General features: G+C 45.1%; 1 protein-coding gene across 6 annotated transcripts in view; it reads right to left on the reverse strand.

Moving 5' to 3' along the window:
- cacna1ia (calcium voltage-gated channel subunit alpha1 Ia) overlaps nt 1-15,634 on the reverse strand; it is a 159,999-nt gene that overhangs the window by 75,944 nt on the left and 68,421 nt on the right. For all 6 annotated transcript variants that reach the window (XM_037089683.1, XM_037089682.1, XM_037089681.1 and 3 more), the window contains one exon: nt 1,667-1,778. In XM_037089683.1, coding sequence (XP_036945578.1) covers nt 1,667-1,778 — 112 coding nt within the window. The remainder of the gene's footprint in view (nt 1-1,666; nt 1,779-15,634) is intronic.

Consider the following 15,634-nt stretch of genomic DNA (forward strand, 5'->3'; position numbering starts at 1 on the left):
TTCATGGCTGATTGCCTCTTTCCTCCAGGAAGTGAGGTGGAGATGCTGTATTTTACCGAGGGCCAGAGAGGCATGTGAGGGCCTCCTCTAACTATCTAAGCTCTGTCAGCAAAATCCTTCCTGTTACCATTAGCAACCACCAGAACAGGACCCCTCACACTACCTGGGGAGACAATGTGCTTGTTAGAAAGACAAAGGACGGAGGAAGGGAGAGAGCACGAGAGTGTAGGATGGGGGAATAGAAACATAGGGAGAGGTAAAGACAGTATGGATGGAAGCGGAGGTGAGAAGAGGAAAGTGAAGCAGGCGGATGTGTCGGACAGTTTTCAAATGGCAGTGAATGTTTATTGGAAATTACCGCACAACGAAGAGAAAATCCAATGAGATAAGTAAACCTATTACAGTTTGGCCTGGGGGGGGGGCTTTATTTGATATGATAATCCGCCCTAATGTGCTGTAGGCAAGTGAGATAATGCAGTGCAACCGGACAACACTCGCAGCAGCACGTGGGACAAACCAATAGCGGACACCTCAAGCGTAGGTTACTGTCGACACATTTTCAAAGTCAGCGGGGATTTAAACCAACAAAAAGCGTGCGAGGCAAAATTAGGTCGTCTTTGTTACACCTGAAATTGAGCCTGCCAAATGTTCCCTTTAGCTAAAAGCAATTACAATCCCACAGGCACACACTGATTCTTCAGCCAGATGGTCAATTACAGTTGTAGCATAGGACTCGTATCAACTCTATACGTCTTACTACCAGAAACGGAAGCAAAATATTGCCAATTTGCAATAGAATAATAATAATCTATCCGTAAAAACTTTTGTACATGATGATCTGTTACAGGATCAACCAAGTAATGAATAAATAAATAACAATGATGCTTCATCAGATGCTCTGTTTCTGGTCATTTAGAGAATGACCAAGGTTAGCCATCGACCACTGAGCCGATGACAGTGGCAGCACTGTGACATATTGATAATCTAACCGGCTAATTTTGTTTCAGACTTCAGAAGCTAAACACAACTATTTAATAGACATGGGCTGCTCAGTTAAAGACACTTTTAAACGCAGCACTAAGAAGTGTGTCTGAGTTTCCTCAGCCAGCTGTGACAGTTAGAAGTTGTTGTCGGAGCGACAGTGGGAAGCGGGGGTGACTGAGGCCCACAGTACTGTATACAGTGTCTGGGGACAGCTGCATTATAAGTATAGAGATCAAGAGTCTCATTAACACACTGCAGCTAAACTTCAGACAGTGGTTTCAACTCTAAACTCCAGCAGAAGTAGAATAAAAGCCTGTGGGTGAAAGTTTGTCAGCTGTGGCCTTTGTGGTCTCCCACAACCACAGTTTTTTGCTCCACTAGCTGTATTCTCATCATGAAGTGACAAAATCACATGCGGCTCCACAGGACTATATTAAAACAAACCAGGTCCCAAATTCCCTGTTCAGAGAGCAGGAGAGAATATAAAACCTTCCAGGAGAGAAATATTCTGCAGCAGTGTTTGTCTGTGCCGCAGCTTGAGGAACAGTGACAAGAAGAGTGGCGAGCTGCTCTGAGTTGATGTCAAATAATTCATCATTTTGTTCTATCACTTCATCAGGGCGTTGAAATGTTGTTCTTACACACACACACACACACACACACACACTGGGGCCTCGCTTACCTGCAGTATCTGGCAGCGGTCCGAGGTGCAGTCGATGTTCTCACAGGGCTGGTACATGCCCAGTGTCACGCAGTTGAGCAGGATCACCATGATGCTAATCCTCTCGAACCACGTATTAACAAGGGCTGGGGTTAAGGAGCATAGCAGCCGGGGAGAGATGCACAGCCAGCAGCACTGAGGCAGTAAAATGAAATGGTGGTTTACAGACCTGTGAGGGTAATGCATGGATAGATGGACAGGTGTGTCTGATCAAACAGAAAATAGCATGTAAACTTAGATATTTGGACTAAACCTAAAGTAGTCTGATCTTTCGGTGGACCGCCAGTATTTTATGTGACTTTATTCATCTGATCACAACTGGCAGCAACTGTGAATTCAACCATAAACAAACCTTACACAGCATAAAACTACTGATCTTATTCTATTTAGTTAATGTTCAGTGTCGATCATTTTAAAGCACATTTTCAACATCACTTCGATCCGCCTTATATTACCTCACCTGACCTTACCTTTGACCACCTGACTGCTGGGTTAGTCCTGAATCTGCTTTTCCTTTTTCACTTTCCCCTCTAAATCTGAGACACTTGAACTTCTCTTCTTTGAACTTCTTTCCACACGTCTGCCCTCCTCCCTCATATCTGTCTCCTCATCTCTTCATTCATCTGTTTTGCAGGAAGAGCCTGTTTTTGAAATTTTCTGACGGCGCATGAAGACGTGCTTCGAGATAACGTAATCGTTCATTAGTCCCGCCGCGGGGAAATGATCTTTGAGCGAGTGCATTACAGCACATTTGACTTGATACCTCATGTTATGTCGTGGAAATATAAGCTAAGTAGTTAACCCCCAACCTAACCTGTGACACTAAGCTAACGTTACTGTAAAGACAAAATGTTAGCTCAACTGCGCGGTTGATACATCACTGTGAAAACACCTTTATGCTAAGCTCACCTGCTCATAACTGTACGTTCACACGGTGTTCGCTTATTTTGACATAATTATAATTAACTGTGTTAACCGAGACTTTCCAAGTGTGTGTGTAGTCTGAACTTTGATATAAGTGCTACTCTGTCCCGCGAAGCCTTCACAGGCTACCTGCTAGCTTCAGTGCGCAGGGTGCGTTTGTTTTAAGTCCCGTGTAGAGTGCGTGGGTGGTGCGTGGTCTAAGTTTTAACAGGCACAGTGGTCCTGATGGATGAATCCCCAGCAGATCCCAGGGAAATTTCGACAAAACGCTCTAAAGGAGCCATGATTTCTAATAAAACTGCTGATGAAGGCTACTTGTTCTGATGGTTATAGAGGAAACACAATTTAACGAAGTGATGGACATGTTTTAAGGTAAGATGCCATCCTTAAGATGGTAATTCAAACTCAGGATCTCAATATTTACAATATTAATGCAGTAGTAATAAAAACTCAGAGATATGTATATATTTTCCATCACTGAATAAAGAAGCTGTTCTCGGAGGACAATAAGGTCGCCGTTACACTGTCTGGCTGGGTCCGCCAAACACGAACCAAGTGAAACAGTGTGAAATTGTGTTGTCCTTCAAGGTCAGCCTGTCTATTCAGTTTACTCAGTCATGAAAACAAAGAGAGTTTGTTTATTTAGTTTGTTCAGGCATAAAAAAGAAATCAGTCGATAAAGAGCGTTCTTCTCCGATTAAAAATTTCTCACCCAAAATGACATAAAACAGTTCATCTCAAAGGGTTTTGCGCTACAACAAATTTTGATCCATACTTTTTTGAGAAATGTGGCTGCATATTGCCACAAATAAAAGAACAAGAGAAAAAAAGGAAAAGGAAAAGATCATCTGAGCCTGCATTTGAAAATACAGATTTGTATGAATATGAATATGGAACCTTTCCTTTGAATCATCAAGGTATGAACCAACATGGAGACACACACACTCACAAGACACATTTCAGTGTATGCATATGTGACTCATTCACAGCATGTACACAGCACATCGTACGAGCTAGTAGGTCAGAGAGCCGCCGTTCTGCCAGTGAGCTGCTCATCAATGGAAAATAAGGTGAGATTTATTCAAGTCAAGCTTTTTTAGCTACAGGGCTGGGATGAGTCATGGAATCAGACCTGGGAGAGTCAATACTACTGCCTCATTCGTTTAACGTGATGACAGATACAGCATGGTGTTGCTCGGATATTTTTTGAATTGCCAGTAACATTAGCATAGCAACTGTGGCATATTTAAAGAAGCTCTGTGTGAGAATTTGTGAACGGACAGTAGCGGGATGTGGAAAACGAGACCCTCCCTCTCCGTCGCCTGCACAAGCCTGGGGACGATCTTTTTCGGTCGCTTTGTGCTGCTGGACTGTGGATTTCTTTGTGAGGGATTCGGGTCGGATTTCCAGCGACGGTCCAATTGATTGGACTTCACGAACATTCTCGGGCGCTTCGCCCTCAGAGCCTCTCTACGTCCTACTGGTGCTCACCTTAACCGTTGCCCTTCATCGTTCAGCTCCTCTCATACTCTCTGACGCCTCTACTGGTGCACCAGACAGCACGGCCCTTCTTAAAGAGTTAATACGAGATAATTACTGTGTCAGTTAATGCTACGCAAACATAATAAACCAAAAAAGCGCATTCACATAGTAAATGTATAATATGTATACGATAGCGGGGTCCCTGTATGTGTGCATGTCATAATCACTGTCATGCAGTTTAAAAGTATTTAACAGCTTTTCACTTCCTTCATATCTTAAGCTGTCAGCTTACGTTCTTCTAGTTCCACACTCTATCCTCTTAAGGCTTTATTTTTTTTGTCTCGCTTTTTGTCGGCGCACAATGAGCTTCGAGTCTTTTGTTCCGCGAACTTTGACATTACAGAGTTTATGCTCCCCGGTGGCGCCGCGTGGGAAAAGTGCCTCCATGTGGCAAACGCAGCCGTGCAATTGTCAGACTTGAACTTGAGCCGCAGACGCGTGTGACCAACTCATTTTTCCATATATGATTGCTATATGGATTAATGTAAGCCAGCGTATTAAAGATTTATAGCAGTTGGCCCACCATAAGGTTCAAATTGGCCCATTGCATGTTTCTAGACAAAAAAGATATATGTTTAAAGGTGCAACATGTAAGAATGTATGTCGTAAACATTTGAAAATGTACTAAAAAATGATCAACAAAATGTAAAGTATCATGTGGGAAAGGTATCAGGCCTGGCCGAGTCAAAAGCTACCCTAACTCAAAGTCCAGAACACCTGAGTTAGCTAACTGTCAGCAGCATTTACTAACTACTGCCCCATATTATGCCTGATTATGAATTCACCGGGTGGCGAATTCTTACATATTGCACCTTGAAATAATCATGATATAAATGTCTGCTTATGCCCTTGATCCTGGTGCCATTTTGGATCTTAAAAATGCTACACAAGGTTTTTGCCCCTGCGGTTAAGTTTCTGTTTTGGCCCTGCAAGGGAGAAAGTTTGGGCACTCCTGATTCATAGCATAGTAAGAAATGCATAAGCCAACGCAGAGTGCAGGGGTTTTCAGTGTGACTTTTTGTTTTTGACCACCTTTGACACGAGAACTTGAAAAGCATTATTTTACGCTGAAACCACTTGCAGAATTCCCCCTTGCATCCCCGCATGAACACACCAGTAACCCCCAACCTGCCCTATAATGCTCGTAGTCACTGATGACTGTGGATGAACGTGCGTACAGGATATGTTAAAAATCAAATCCTTAAAGCAGACGTGCAACTTTGTGCGCAGGCGCTGTAATAATCGCACTGCAGAGAGCTGTGCAGCAGCTTCCGTTCGTGGGTAACCTAACACTGAACCTGTGACGCACTTCATTTCCAATTCAGCTGAATATCTGCTGTAAGGACAAAAGCTAAAACTCAAAAATTAATTAAATAAATAAATAAATAAAAGAATGTTTTGAAGCTCAAGGATGTTCTTTGGAAATCTTGAAGTGCACTTGCGGCGTGCGGCCCACACATACACATTCACGCAGCAATTCCTTTTACCCGGGGATTATGCGTGCAACATCTCTGTTATTCATTTTAACAATATGCCTCTCTCCTGCACACACACACACACAACCACACACGCTCACACACAGGCCATACTCTCCATTAATCTGTATCCTGGCTCCTCTCTGCTATCTCTTTAGCACTGCTCTCTGGGGGTGGCGGTGGAATGGGGGAGAAATAATACCACAACGGTGTGTGGTAAGAAATTTTATTAACAAGTCCCCGCGCCTTTTCTTCTTACTTTCACCACAAACCTTTCTCTGATAATAAAGGTCCAACCCCCCTTTGGATTACAGCGCTCCTTCTTTTTCCTTTCTACATCTCTTCTTCTCTTTCAATAGCATTTCAATTTCCCCCAGCTGTCGCCTCCCCCCGCCTTCTTCCTTCTGTCCCTCCCTTCTCTCAGCTGTTCGTTCATTCCCAGGTGTGGCAGAGCAAACGCTGGACAATTTATTTATTTATTTATTTTTTGCCCTCCCAGCGAAAAAACAAACAGGATGCACTCTGGGACACATTATACCTCGACAGGCAATGAAAAATCAATCAGACCTGCGCGGTGTATAAATGTGTGCGTGCGGACGTAGCACTCCCACAGCACGACTAAAGAAGCCGCCGCGGGGTTCTGTGCCGGCAGAGCGAGACCCGACGACGGAGGGGCTGAACTTGCAGAGAGAGGAGGAGTGAGGCAGACAGTCTGAGCAAATAGACAAACACAGATGCAAAAAAAAAAAAAAAAGCACGGGAGACATGAGAGTTCGGGACTTAACTCTGAACAAACACAGGAGAGGCAGGAGACAAAGGACAGACGCTGTGTGAGGTCGCAGTGCCTTTCTCACCCATCGCCTCACAGCTCAGAGTTTGAGGATACAAGGCTTGGCAGAGCCGACTGAGAAGAAAACACTCATCTTCCCTCTGCACTCATTAGCCACCACAGCTTGTTCAGAGCGGGAATGTAGTGCCGTCATTCTGCCCCTCTGTTCTGTATGAAAGGTACAAACCAGAATTAAGCATCAGTGCGTATACGTACATGGAAACGTACCAGACTTTCTCAGGACACTCGCAGCGTACCCTGCTCTAATGTCGCGCCTCATCCTCGGGATGGATGAAGAAATACGGAAAAGAAAGAAATACTAGATTTCCTAAAGAGAAGAATTTGCATTTTTTAACGGAAAGGTTTTGTTGCTTTTCATGCGGTCGCACCGACATTAATGACCATCACAAAGCGGCGGCTTGGACAGACTCTCTGAGGGGCCAGGGGCCAAGAAGGACTGAAGGAATACAAAAAATGTATTTCGAAAACTCCAGAGATCACACCAGCGGGCTGAATTAATTTGCATGCTTTCCCCGAGAATGACAAGCAAAGTTGAAAGTCTAACACATAAAAAAATGCTGCTGCTGCTGTGTACACATTTTGTTAAAAAATCACCAGAATGCAGGAAAATGAAGTCCTTGCGAGGGAAGACTGTCCACTAGTTAATCAGTCGCGGATGGCGTCTCTCTTTTGGACGGCTTAAAAAAAGTATGATACACTTTGGCCTGCCCAAGTGAAGTACACGTGTGGGAAACACTGTTACACATTCCATAGGCTGCATGTATTAGAAGACAGTCTAGGTTTAAGGTGCCTGAAGGCGACTCATATGCTCACTGCGGGTGACCAGACACCCACAGGCACCGTGTTGGCGACCCCTGTATTATACATTACAAAAGTGTAGGACCTTTGCCTTCCTATCAAGGCTCTTAGTTGTGTCGCAGTATTGCAGGACCCCTGTGTGAAAAAGGGGTTCTCATTGCAGGCACTTGCATGACTCTCCACCTTCTGCGCCGACACGTGAATCAGCGCTGGTTTGAGTTCAGTTTCTCTGTCATGGCTACCCCGCCCCCCCCTCCTTTCCCTCTCCGGGGAAAATGAAGCAGCGTGCGGCTGACTCACACCCAGCTGATTCCATAGCGCTCGCTGATGGCTGGTTGTGTCACTCCCTAATCACTTTGGGAGGGCGTTAACTGAGTCTGACACTGAGGATGCTTTGAGGAGAACAGGAGGGGAGGCATGCTGTTATTGAGGCCCAGCATTTAATTTGATTGCTCTTTTAAGGCTGTTACTTGTGGGATATTTACCCTCAGAGTGTTTGAGTGTCCACCTGGAGACCGTTCACGCGCGCCTGAGGAGGCTCGGCTCGCATTTTTACTGTCTCTGTCTTCCTCTCTCTTCAGCATCGCGTCTTTTCCACACCCCCCCGCTTCTCCTCTCGCTCCTGTACGTCTAATCTTCTTTAGCACGTGGACAGGGCCTCCTCTCTGTCTTTGCTCTCCTCTCATCTTTCCCCGCTTCTTCTTCTCTGTGTCTCTACCTATTTTTATGCCTGTCCCTCTGTGTCAATACACATTTCGTCACACACTTGCCCCCGTCTTTCATCCGTTTTTTTTCTCTCTCTCTCTCTATTTGGGGCTTTCCAACTTTATCAAGCTTTCTGTCTCTCTGTTTGATGAAACAATTCAGGATCCTCACTTTGCGCCGCTGATTCTCATTTTGTCTCTCCGCCTGCCTTCATGATGTGTTCGAAAGACAAAAAAGGGCCTTATTTTCACCACCTCTAGCAGGAGAACAGCTGTAGAAAAATGATGCATTTCAGTCATAAAAATGTAAAAGTGGAGCACTCCAGTGCGTGTGTAAAACCAATTTATTACCTGAGCGCATTTCTTATTTATTTTGCTCTAATGAAAAATCTTTTTTCCTTCCTGGAGGCAGGATATAAACACTTAGAAGTCTTAAGGTTTAGTTTAACCATAATATGCTGAACCTCTTGCCTGCATCTGGCCATTAAAGGTCCAATGCAAAGGGTTTAGTGGCTTCTAGTGCAGATGGCAAACAACAAAATACCCCTCACCCAACCCTCATCAACTGTGGCCCCATATGAAAAACATAAAAGACCCTTCCTGGAGCCATTCTGTGGCTCATCTGTGACAGGCTAGCGGTAAAACATGTTTGAATCCACGACAGAGGACCCACTTCCTGTGTAGTAATACAGTAAAAGTCTCATACCAAGGTAACAAAAACACAACCTTTATCAGTTTCAGGTTATTATGCACCAATAAAAATATAATCATGAGTAATATATCCCATATCTGCTAAGAGATCCTCTTAAATCTTGCTTTAAAGCTGCAGTGTTTAAGATTTTAGTCCTGGTGGATTTGGCGACACCTGTGGTTACTGATGGCAACAGCACGCATTTTAATAATACAGGTCACAGGATTCCAGGGGCAGCAAAACAAACCACTGCTGTTTCATTAAAGAAGACAGGCAATAATCAGCCTTTTTTTTCTCCATCATTCAGTGTTCGAGATTTAGGCTGAGATGCCGCAGCTCTTCATTTAACAGCTAACTGAGGCTTCTCCTCCTCGCACCATTACCTCCTGCCAGATTTCAGACTCGTCAGCTGTCAAAAATACAGATGGTTATTTTCCTGAGACGCATTTTTGATTAAGAGTAGCGGTAAGTGCTAAGCTCGAGGCCACAAATTGCATTTTCTGTGACTACTTCATGATAACCGTCGACTCGTGTTTTACCAGGTGAAGCTGCAGCAGCAGGACGCTTTGTTTTGCATTAGCAGGAACTTAATGCTTTTTTTCCCCCAGGAACATTGTGACCTACTCCAAGTTCAAAAACAGTCCAAATATATAAATATTGCATCTCATTCGGCTGTGAAAGGAAATCTTTGACGTTAACACTCTGAATCCCGACTGGTTATCAGACGTGGACTTTTGGTGTCTGCTTCAGTTTCAGTTTTATTGCATTTCTTTTTTCTCTGTCACGTGAAAACATAATAACAAAGATGTCTCCACTAAGACTGAGATGGAGAAAAAAAAAAAAAAAATCCTTCACATGTTAGCTGCATGATTTGACTTCCTATTCGTATAAATAATTTAAGAGCCAAATTCTATTTCTGTATGATTTTCCTCACTGCTGTAAAATTGTTAAAGAAGCGTGTGTGTGTGTGTGTGTGTGTGTGTGTTCCAGTGTGGGCATTTATGTAATCCATGGAAAATGTAGGAATGACTCTATTAAATGGATGCACCAAATCAACAGCTGCGCGTGTGTGTGTGTGTGTGTATGTGTGTGTGTGTGTGTGTGTGTCTGCTTGTTAAGAACAGGATGACTCATGTCTGAATACGATCGCTGTAATTTACAACGACGCTTTTTCGGCAGAGCTCCCCTCCTTGGTGCCCGCATGTGTCTGTGTGTGTGTGTGGGCTTGTTTGTGTGTGTGTGTGTGTGTGTGTGTGTGTGTGTGTGTGTGTGTGTGTGTGTGTGCGCGCGCACACGCGTTTGTGTGAAAACCCTCAGTCTCATTCGGAGTGAATCAAAATGACATTCTGCTTCTCACTGTGGCACTGAAGCCTGCGCCTGTCTCTTCTCCCAATGAGAGCGCAGCATGATAGGTCACCCGATGTTCCTCACACACACACGCACTTAATGTGTACACGCAGCATTCTTGCTTTTATCGAAGCATACACACAAACATTGCCCCCCCACCCCCCCACCCCCACCCCCATCGTGATTTTTGTGACAACCACTGTCCCGTCCGGTTTCAAATTCCCCCGTCGACAAACGATCCGGAGTTGTGGCGTGTGTCACTACTGTGTGTGACACAGCGAGGAGGGTCCCAGCTGCTGGAGGAAGAATCCGTCGGCGTGGACTGATGTCCAGGTCAACCAGTGTTCAAGCTGATAAAGAGTGTGCCTGCCCACTGTCCTTGGCATCAGACAGTCACACATTTGTTTTGACTCTGTAGCTGCTGTATTGTGCCCTCGCTTCTCTCTGTGCCACTCTCTCTCTCTCTCTCTCTCTCTCTACATGATGAAGGAGCGAGGCCGGCTGCCAGGGATCTCCCCACCTGCCTCACCCCTCTCTCATCCCTCTTTTAATTTCCCCGTTTCTTCTGGGACAGTTGATCAATGAGTCCATCTATTGTGCGTGGCGTGCGTATGGGTTGCTCTCTGACCCTCAAGCTTCTTGGCCTCGTCTCTGCTTCCCTGTTGGTCCACAAGACTTCTCTGACCATCCTTCCATAGTGTCTGCCAACCTGCTCCCTTATGGACACGAGCATAGTGACATGCAGTGTACTAAAACATACAATGTGACAGCTGACATTGAGATTACGCAATAATATAAAGTATGTAAGGAGTCCATATATTTGACTGTATGTCAGTGTATCTGTCACTTGTCAAAATAATTCTATTTTGCATTAGTTTCCTTTTTCTATTAATTAGAAAGGACATGAGTGTAACAATTCAAGTGAAAAGTTTAAACTTGTTGACATGTGGTATATATATGGTATATTTATCAATAGAGAATGGACCATTTGATATATCTTGTAATACACTGCAAGTCCATTCTTGAATATATATTTCAATATATGTGAAGATGACACTAATTTCAAACATACGTCTGTTTCAACTCAACTCGTTGGTATAATATGTAGTTACGGGGTGAAATTATCGTGGTGACGCTATTTAATTGACACAAATAATAGATACAACCAAATATGCTGATATGTTAGAGCTGCACATATGGAAGGAAATATTGCTGTTGTATAAGCGTCATATTTGTGCCTTAACATTTCTGATTCCTGCCTCGATCTCCATCATTGTAAACACACAATTTTAGCAAAACAAGCAACCTAAGGTCCGTACCCCTCTAGCGCTACAAATACCCACATTTAACCTTTAATGGCGACATGAGGCGACACTGCAGAGTTCACAATGTTCTCGAGAAAACTCTCCTACCCCTGTGGGCCAAACGCTCTCCGGACACCGGAGCACCTAACCCTAAGTAAACCGCCAACTTAAAAGCCTCAAGCAAATTGCGGTATGTGTTCTGTAAGTGCTGCTATGCTTGTCTCAGCAAGCACTTTCACTTCGGCAGCCCCAGGAAAAGAGTCTGCTTACACACTCTCCCCGCCCCTCCCACCCAAAACACTTTTTAATATTTGAGGAATTATGCTTTTGCATACATTTCCCCTGCAAAAAAAAAAAAAAATAAATAAAAAAATCCGCCTTTGCTCGATAACAATGTTGGCAGCCCTCGTGGTAAGACTTTCCCTCAAAATAAAAACGGCTTTCCGAAGAGTGTGTGTGTGTCGCGCGATGAATAGAACTGGGTCTCAAACGTCCAAGAACCACAGATTTGCCTTCCGGCAGCAGGAGGAGAGAATAAGCTATGATGAAGCTTCCTTTTGATTCTCTGAGCATCTCGCCATGCAGTTAAACAGGGTGCACAGCGTGAAGTTAATGTTATCTCACTTCCCCCCCTTTTTTTTTCGAGGAGCACATTCGGATGCGGTATGAAGTGCAATGGGAAGTCAAGGTGACGATGTAAGCCAAATGATGTTGAGTTTCCTTCTACCAGTATAGGCACAGTTTCACAGAGTCATCTCCTCAGTGATGGTGCCAAAACCCATGCGGAGAGGGATGAACGGGAGAGAAAGATGCATGTTTTGCTAAAACTAGCTTGATTTGATGTTACGGTTTGTTGTTTATTGTCTGCACTGGCACATACTGTATGTTGACTGCGTGACTTCAACCACTCTGCAGCCATACTACCATGAGACCTCACAAATCAGGAGAGTTTTTGTGGTCTGATGGATCGGATTATGCATTGTTCAGTTCCAGGAACAGGTTACGATAAGTCAAACAGGGAAGTAAGTGTGAAACATTTTCAAAAATCTGGAGAAAAAGAGGAACACTCCCGGAGAGACCCTTGTCAAAACTTACAACTTGTCATGTGTTGCTTCTTAAACTGGTTTTCAAATTGAGGAGAAGACAAAAACGCGGTGATGAACATCAGCTGTGATTGTGCCTCGCCTACTCTGTGCAGTGCAAAAAGTAAAACAGATGACGTAAAATTAACGAATGATAAACCGCAGAGAGCTTAATCAAAGATTTTGCCAGCGTCAGTTTAAGAGGGGTTTGCTTTTTTATTAAATCAGCCGTCTTCCAAACAAGATAAAGGCCCAATTTAAATCAATTCAATTTTACCTCAGACACTAGGACACTAGGTATACAATGCACATAATGCAATGTCAGCACATGGTCAGCAGTACGGAGACGTGTAGGCTGTGCTTTTACTCAATTTAAATACATAAGCGGAGAACACAGGCAGGTTTTGGGCATTATAACTCAGAGGAGTTGAGTGTTCCTGTGAACTTGGTGAAGGCTCCACTGATAAACAAAGGACTGACTTACTGAGGGTTGAGACTGGATTGTTGGAAAAAGCAGCAGACACCGGGTGTATTAAATGGCTCTGGCTGCGGTGCATTCAAATCAGCAAACCTTTAGGCCCTCAATTCAAATGCACATAAGCTCCCCCGCCCCTCGTCTTGCAAATAATAAACACTTTGTCTGCCTTTTTTTTTTTTTTGCAGGAAAATAAGCAATTATGAAACAGTAACAGAAGGGAGTGGACTCATTACAGGATCCAAGAAACTGCAATCTAATTTCATAATTGCAGCCATGATTCGTTTAGCCCCCGTGAAAATTGTCACATAATGTGTTGTGCTCTCGGCTGCTGCCAGGAAGTGCTGCGAGGAAGGCACGCGTGCACGACTGCGGCGCATGCGTTGCAGACGACGCACGCCGCGGGGACGGAGGGACGCGGCGACAGACGGACGTGCCGCGCCAACTTCGGAGCCCCGCACGGCAGGCGGAGACCTGGAGCACCTCTCAAGACGAGCCTGCGGCCTGTAACCACGGCAACGGGAGCAGACGGGTTGCCTTCAGCCACCGAGACACAAACACATGCCGTGTGTGTCAGTATCCACGTGTATGCGTACGTCTGTATGCTCTCTGCATGATGGACAAATGTAGAACTGTAATAGAAACTGTGAGCACAAGTTTTTTTTCTGGTTATGCGCGGCGTCTGCATTTACAGACAATTACATTTTCAATCCATATTTTAGAAAGCTCATGGTGTGTGTGTGCGTGTGTGTGTGTGTGTGTGTGTGCGTGCGTCTGCATTTGTGTGACTGTGTATCTGTCTTTTCTCCTCATATCAGCTCAGCACAGCAGGTGCCTTGCTCCAGTACATTGCTGCCGCTAGTGAAGCTGAATGTATTGCAGACACCATGGGAAATATAAGCCAATACTTTCTGCGCTCGTGTGTGTGTGCGTGAGAGAGACAGAGCGAAAGAACGACGTGACTCAGTGAGACGGAGTGGAAGAAAACGGAAAGACAGACAGAGGGAGACCAATATAAACTGAGGGTGTGGAGGCGAGTCAGGGGTGAGAAGGGATGCTGGTGAAATAGGCGAGTGAAGGAATTTGAAAGAGGCGTGCGTGGGAGGGGGGTAGCAAAAAGATAGATACTGGAGAGTCTGGCGGGTCGCGTGCAGTCTACTCAAAAAGCCTCGAGTTTGGATCGGACGCGGGGTCAGACTGTTGGAAACGGGAGGACGGAGCGAGAGCGGGGAAGAAAGACAGAGGGGCGATGACAGGACTGTGCTGCTGACATCTGCAGGGACTAGTCAGACTCTGATGTGACAAGCGACCATCCTCAGCAGCTCTCAACCTCCCTCCAGCCATCTGTCTCTCCCCCTGCCTGGAATGTATTCCATCTCGCCGTCACAACCCCAAAAAAGCCATGTAGAAGGGGAGGCCGCTGACAAACACTCGATGCACACCAAATGCAAGAGCGCTTTTGAACCCCTTTAGTCTTTAATAGCGACTTGACTGGTCGCGTGCGGTGACGCCATCTGCTCCGCGAGCTCTCCACCGGCTCCCTACCTCCCTCGCATCCGCTCACGCCCGCGAGTGACCGACAAGAGGACCAGGAGACGTGGTCCGCTCCACGTTGGTATCTTGAGACGAGGAGCACCTGTTCGCCTTCGCAAAAGTAAGAGCGCTCGACCCCGGGAGGAGTCGCTCCGGGGGGTGAATTAGCATCGGTTCTGCTTGGCACCGACACTGCCGACGTCATTTCTGAGTAATAAATGCGACCACTTGGATGGACTGATCCAGTTGAAGGGTGTTGAGGAGGTGCACAGGTCCATCCTCCAAATCACATGGGCTATTTCAATATTAGTTGGGCTGTTGTCATGGCGGGTCACATCCCCTCCCCCCCCACATTGCTGGCGGTGGCCTTGCGGCTCACCAGGTGGGCCCGGCCCATCAGACATTTGCCAGAATTGCCAGATTGCTAGTCCACGCCTGCTGCGAAGATTCTCAACCATCCATGTTACATCCAGGAGGGCTACATCAAGGGCACTTTCAGACAACAAAAGACGAGTGGACTTGGACTAACCAACTTCAGATCTGAAGCTAGTCCAGCTGGCCTTTCTGGACATTAGCATATTACATATTAACTCTTGCTGTGGAGCGCTTAAATGCAAAAAAAAAAAAAGGAGGAGGATCTCATTTGAGGAGAGGGAAGTGCAAGTTCAGTCTGCAGGACCCACACTCATGGTCCATGTCCTTCCCTGAGCTATAGGTTACTATATACATATTGCATAGTCATATGCTCGGCAAGCAGTTGGTATGAGAGCTGCAGCTTCTTACTATGAGAGCACAGATTGCAAAACATTAATCACACCTTTTAAAACTGACAAACCGGACACGACAAAGACAACATATTTCCCATCTCCGCAAGCTGTCATCTTTCCTAAAAAAAACCAAAAAAAACCCCTCAAATTCAGCCTTATTTCAAAGTTACAGACGCTAAAAGAGGATCACAAAAACAACACTGGTTCGATCTGAGAATTTGCGGGGAAGTTTGTACCGCACAGAGCTCCTCGGGGGCCACATAATGCGACACAAGTCTGACCATATGGTCTCATAATCTGTGTGCTCAGTGTGGAAAACTATGATTAATTTGCTTTCAGTGAACGCCCGCAGCAAATGGACATTTTTCCTTGAGATGAACAAGTCTGAGAAAAAAAAAAAACAAAAAAACCCACAAATACTTTAATTAAATAACCCC

The sequence above is a fragment of the Acanthopagrus latus genome, chromosome 23 (genome assembly GCF_904848185.1).
Source record: "Acanthopagrus latus isolate v.2019 chromosome 23, fAcaLat1.1, whole genome shotgun sequence".
In the NCBI taxonomy this organism is placed as follows: Eukaryota; Metazoa; Chordata; class Actinopteri; order Spariformes; family Sparidae; genus Acanthopagrus; species Acanthopagrus latus.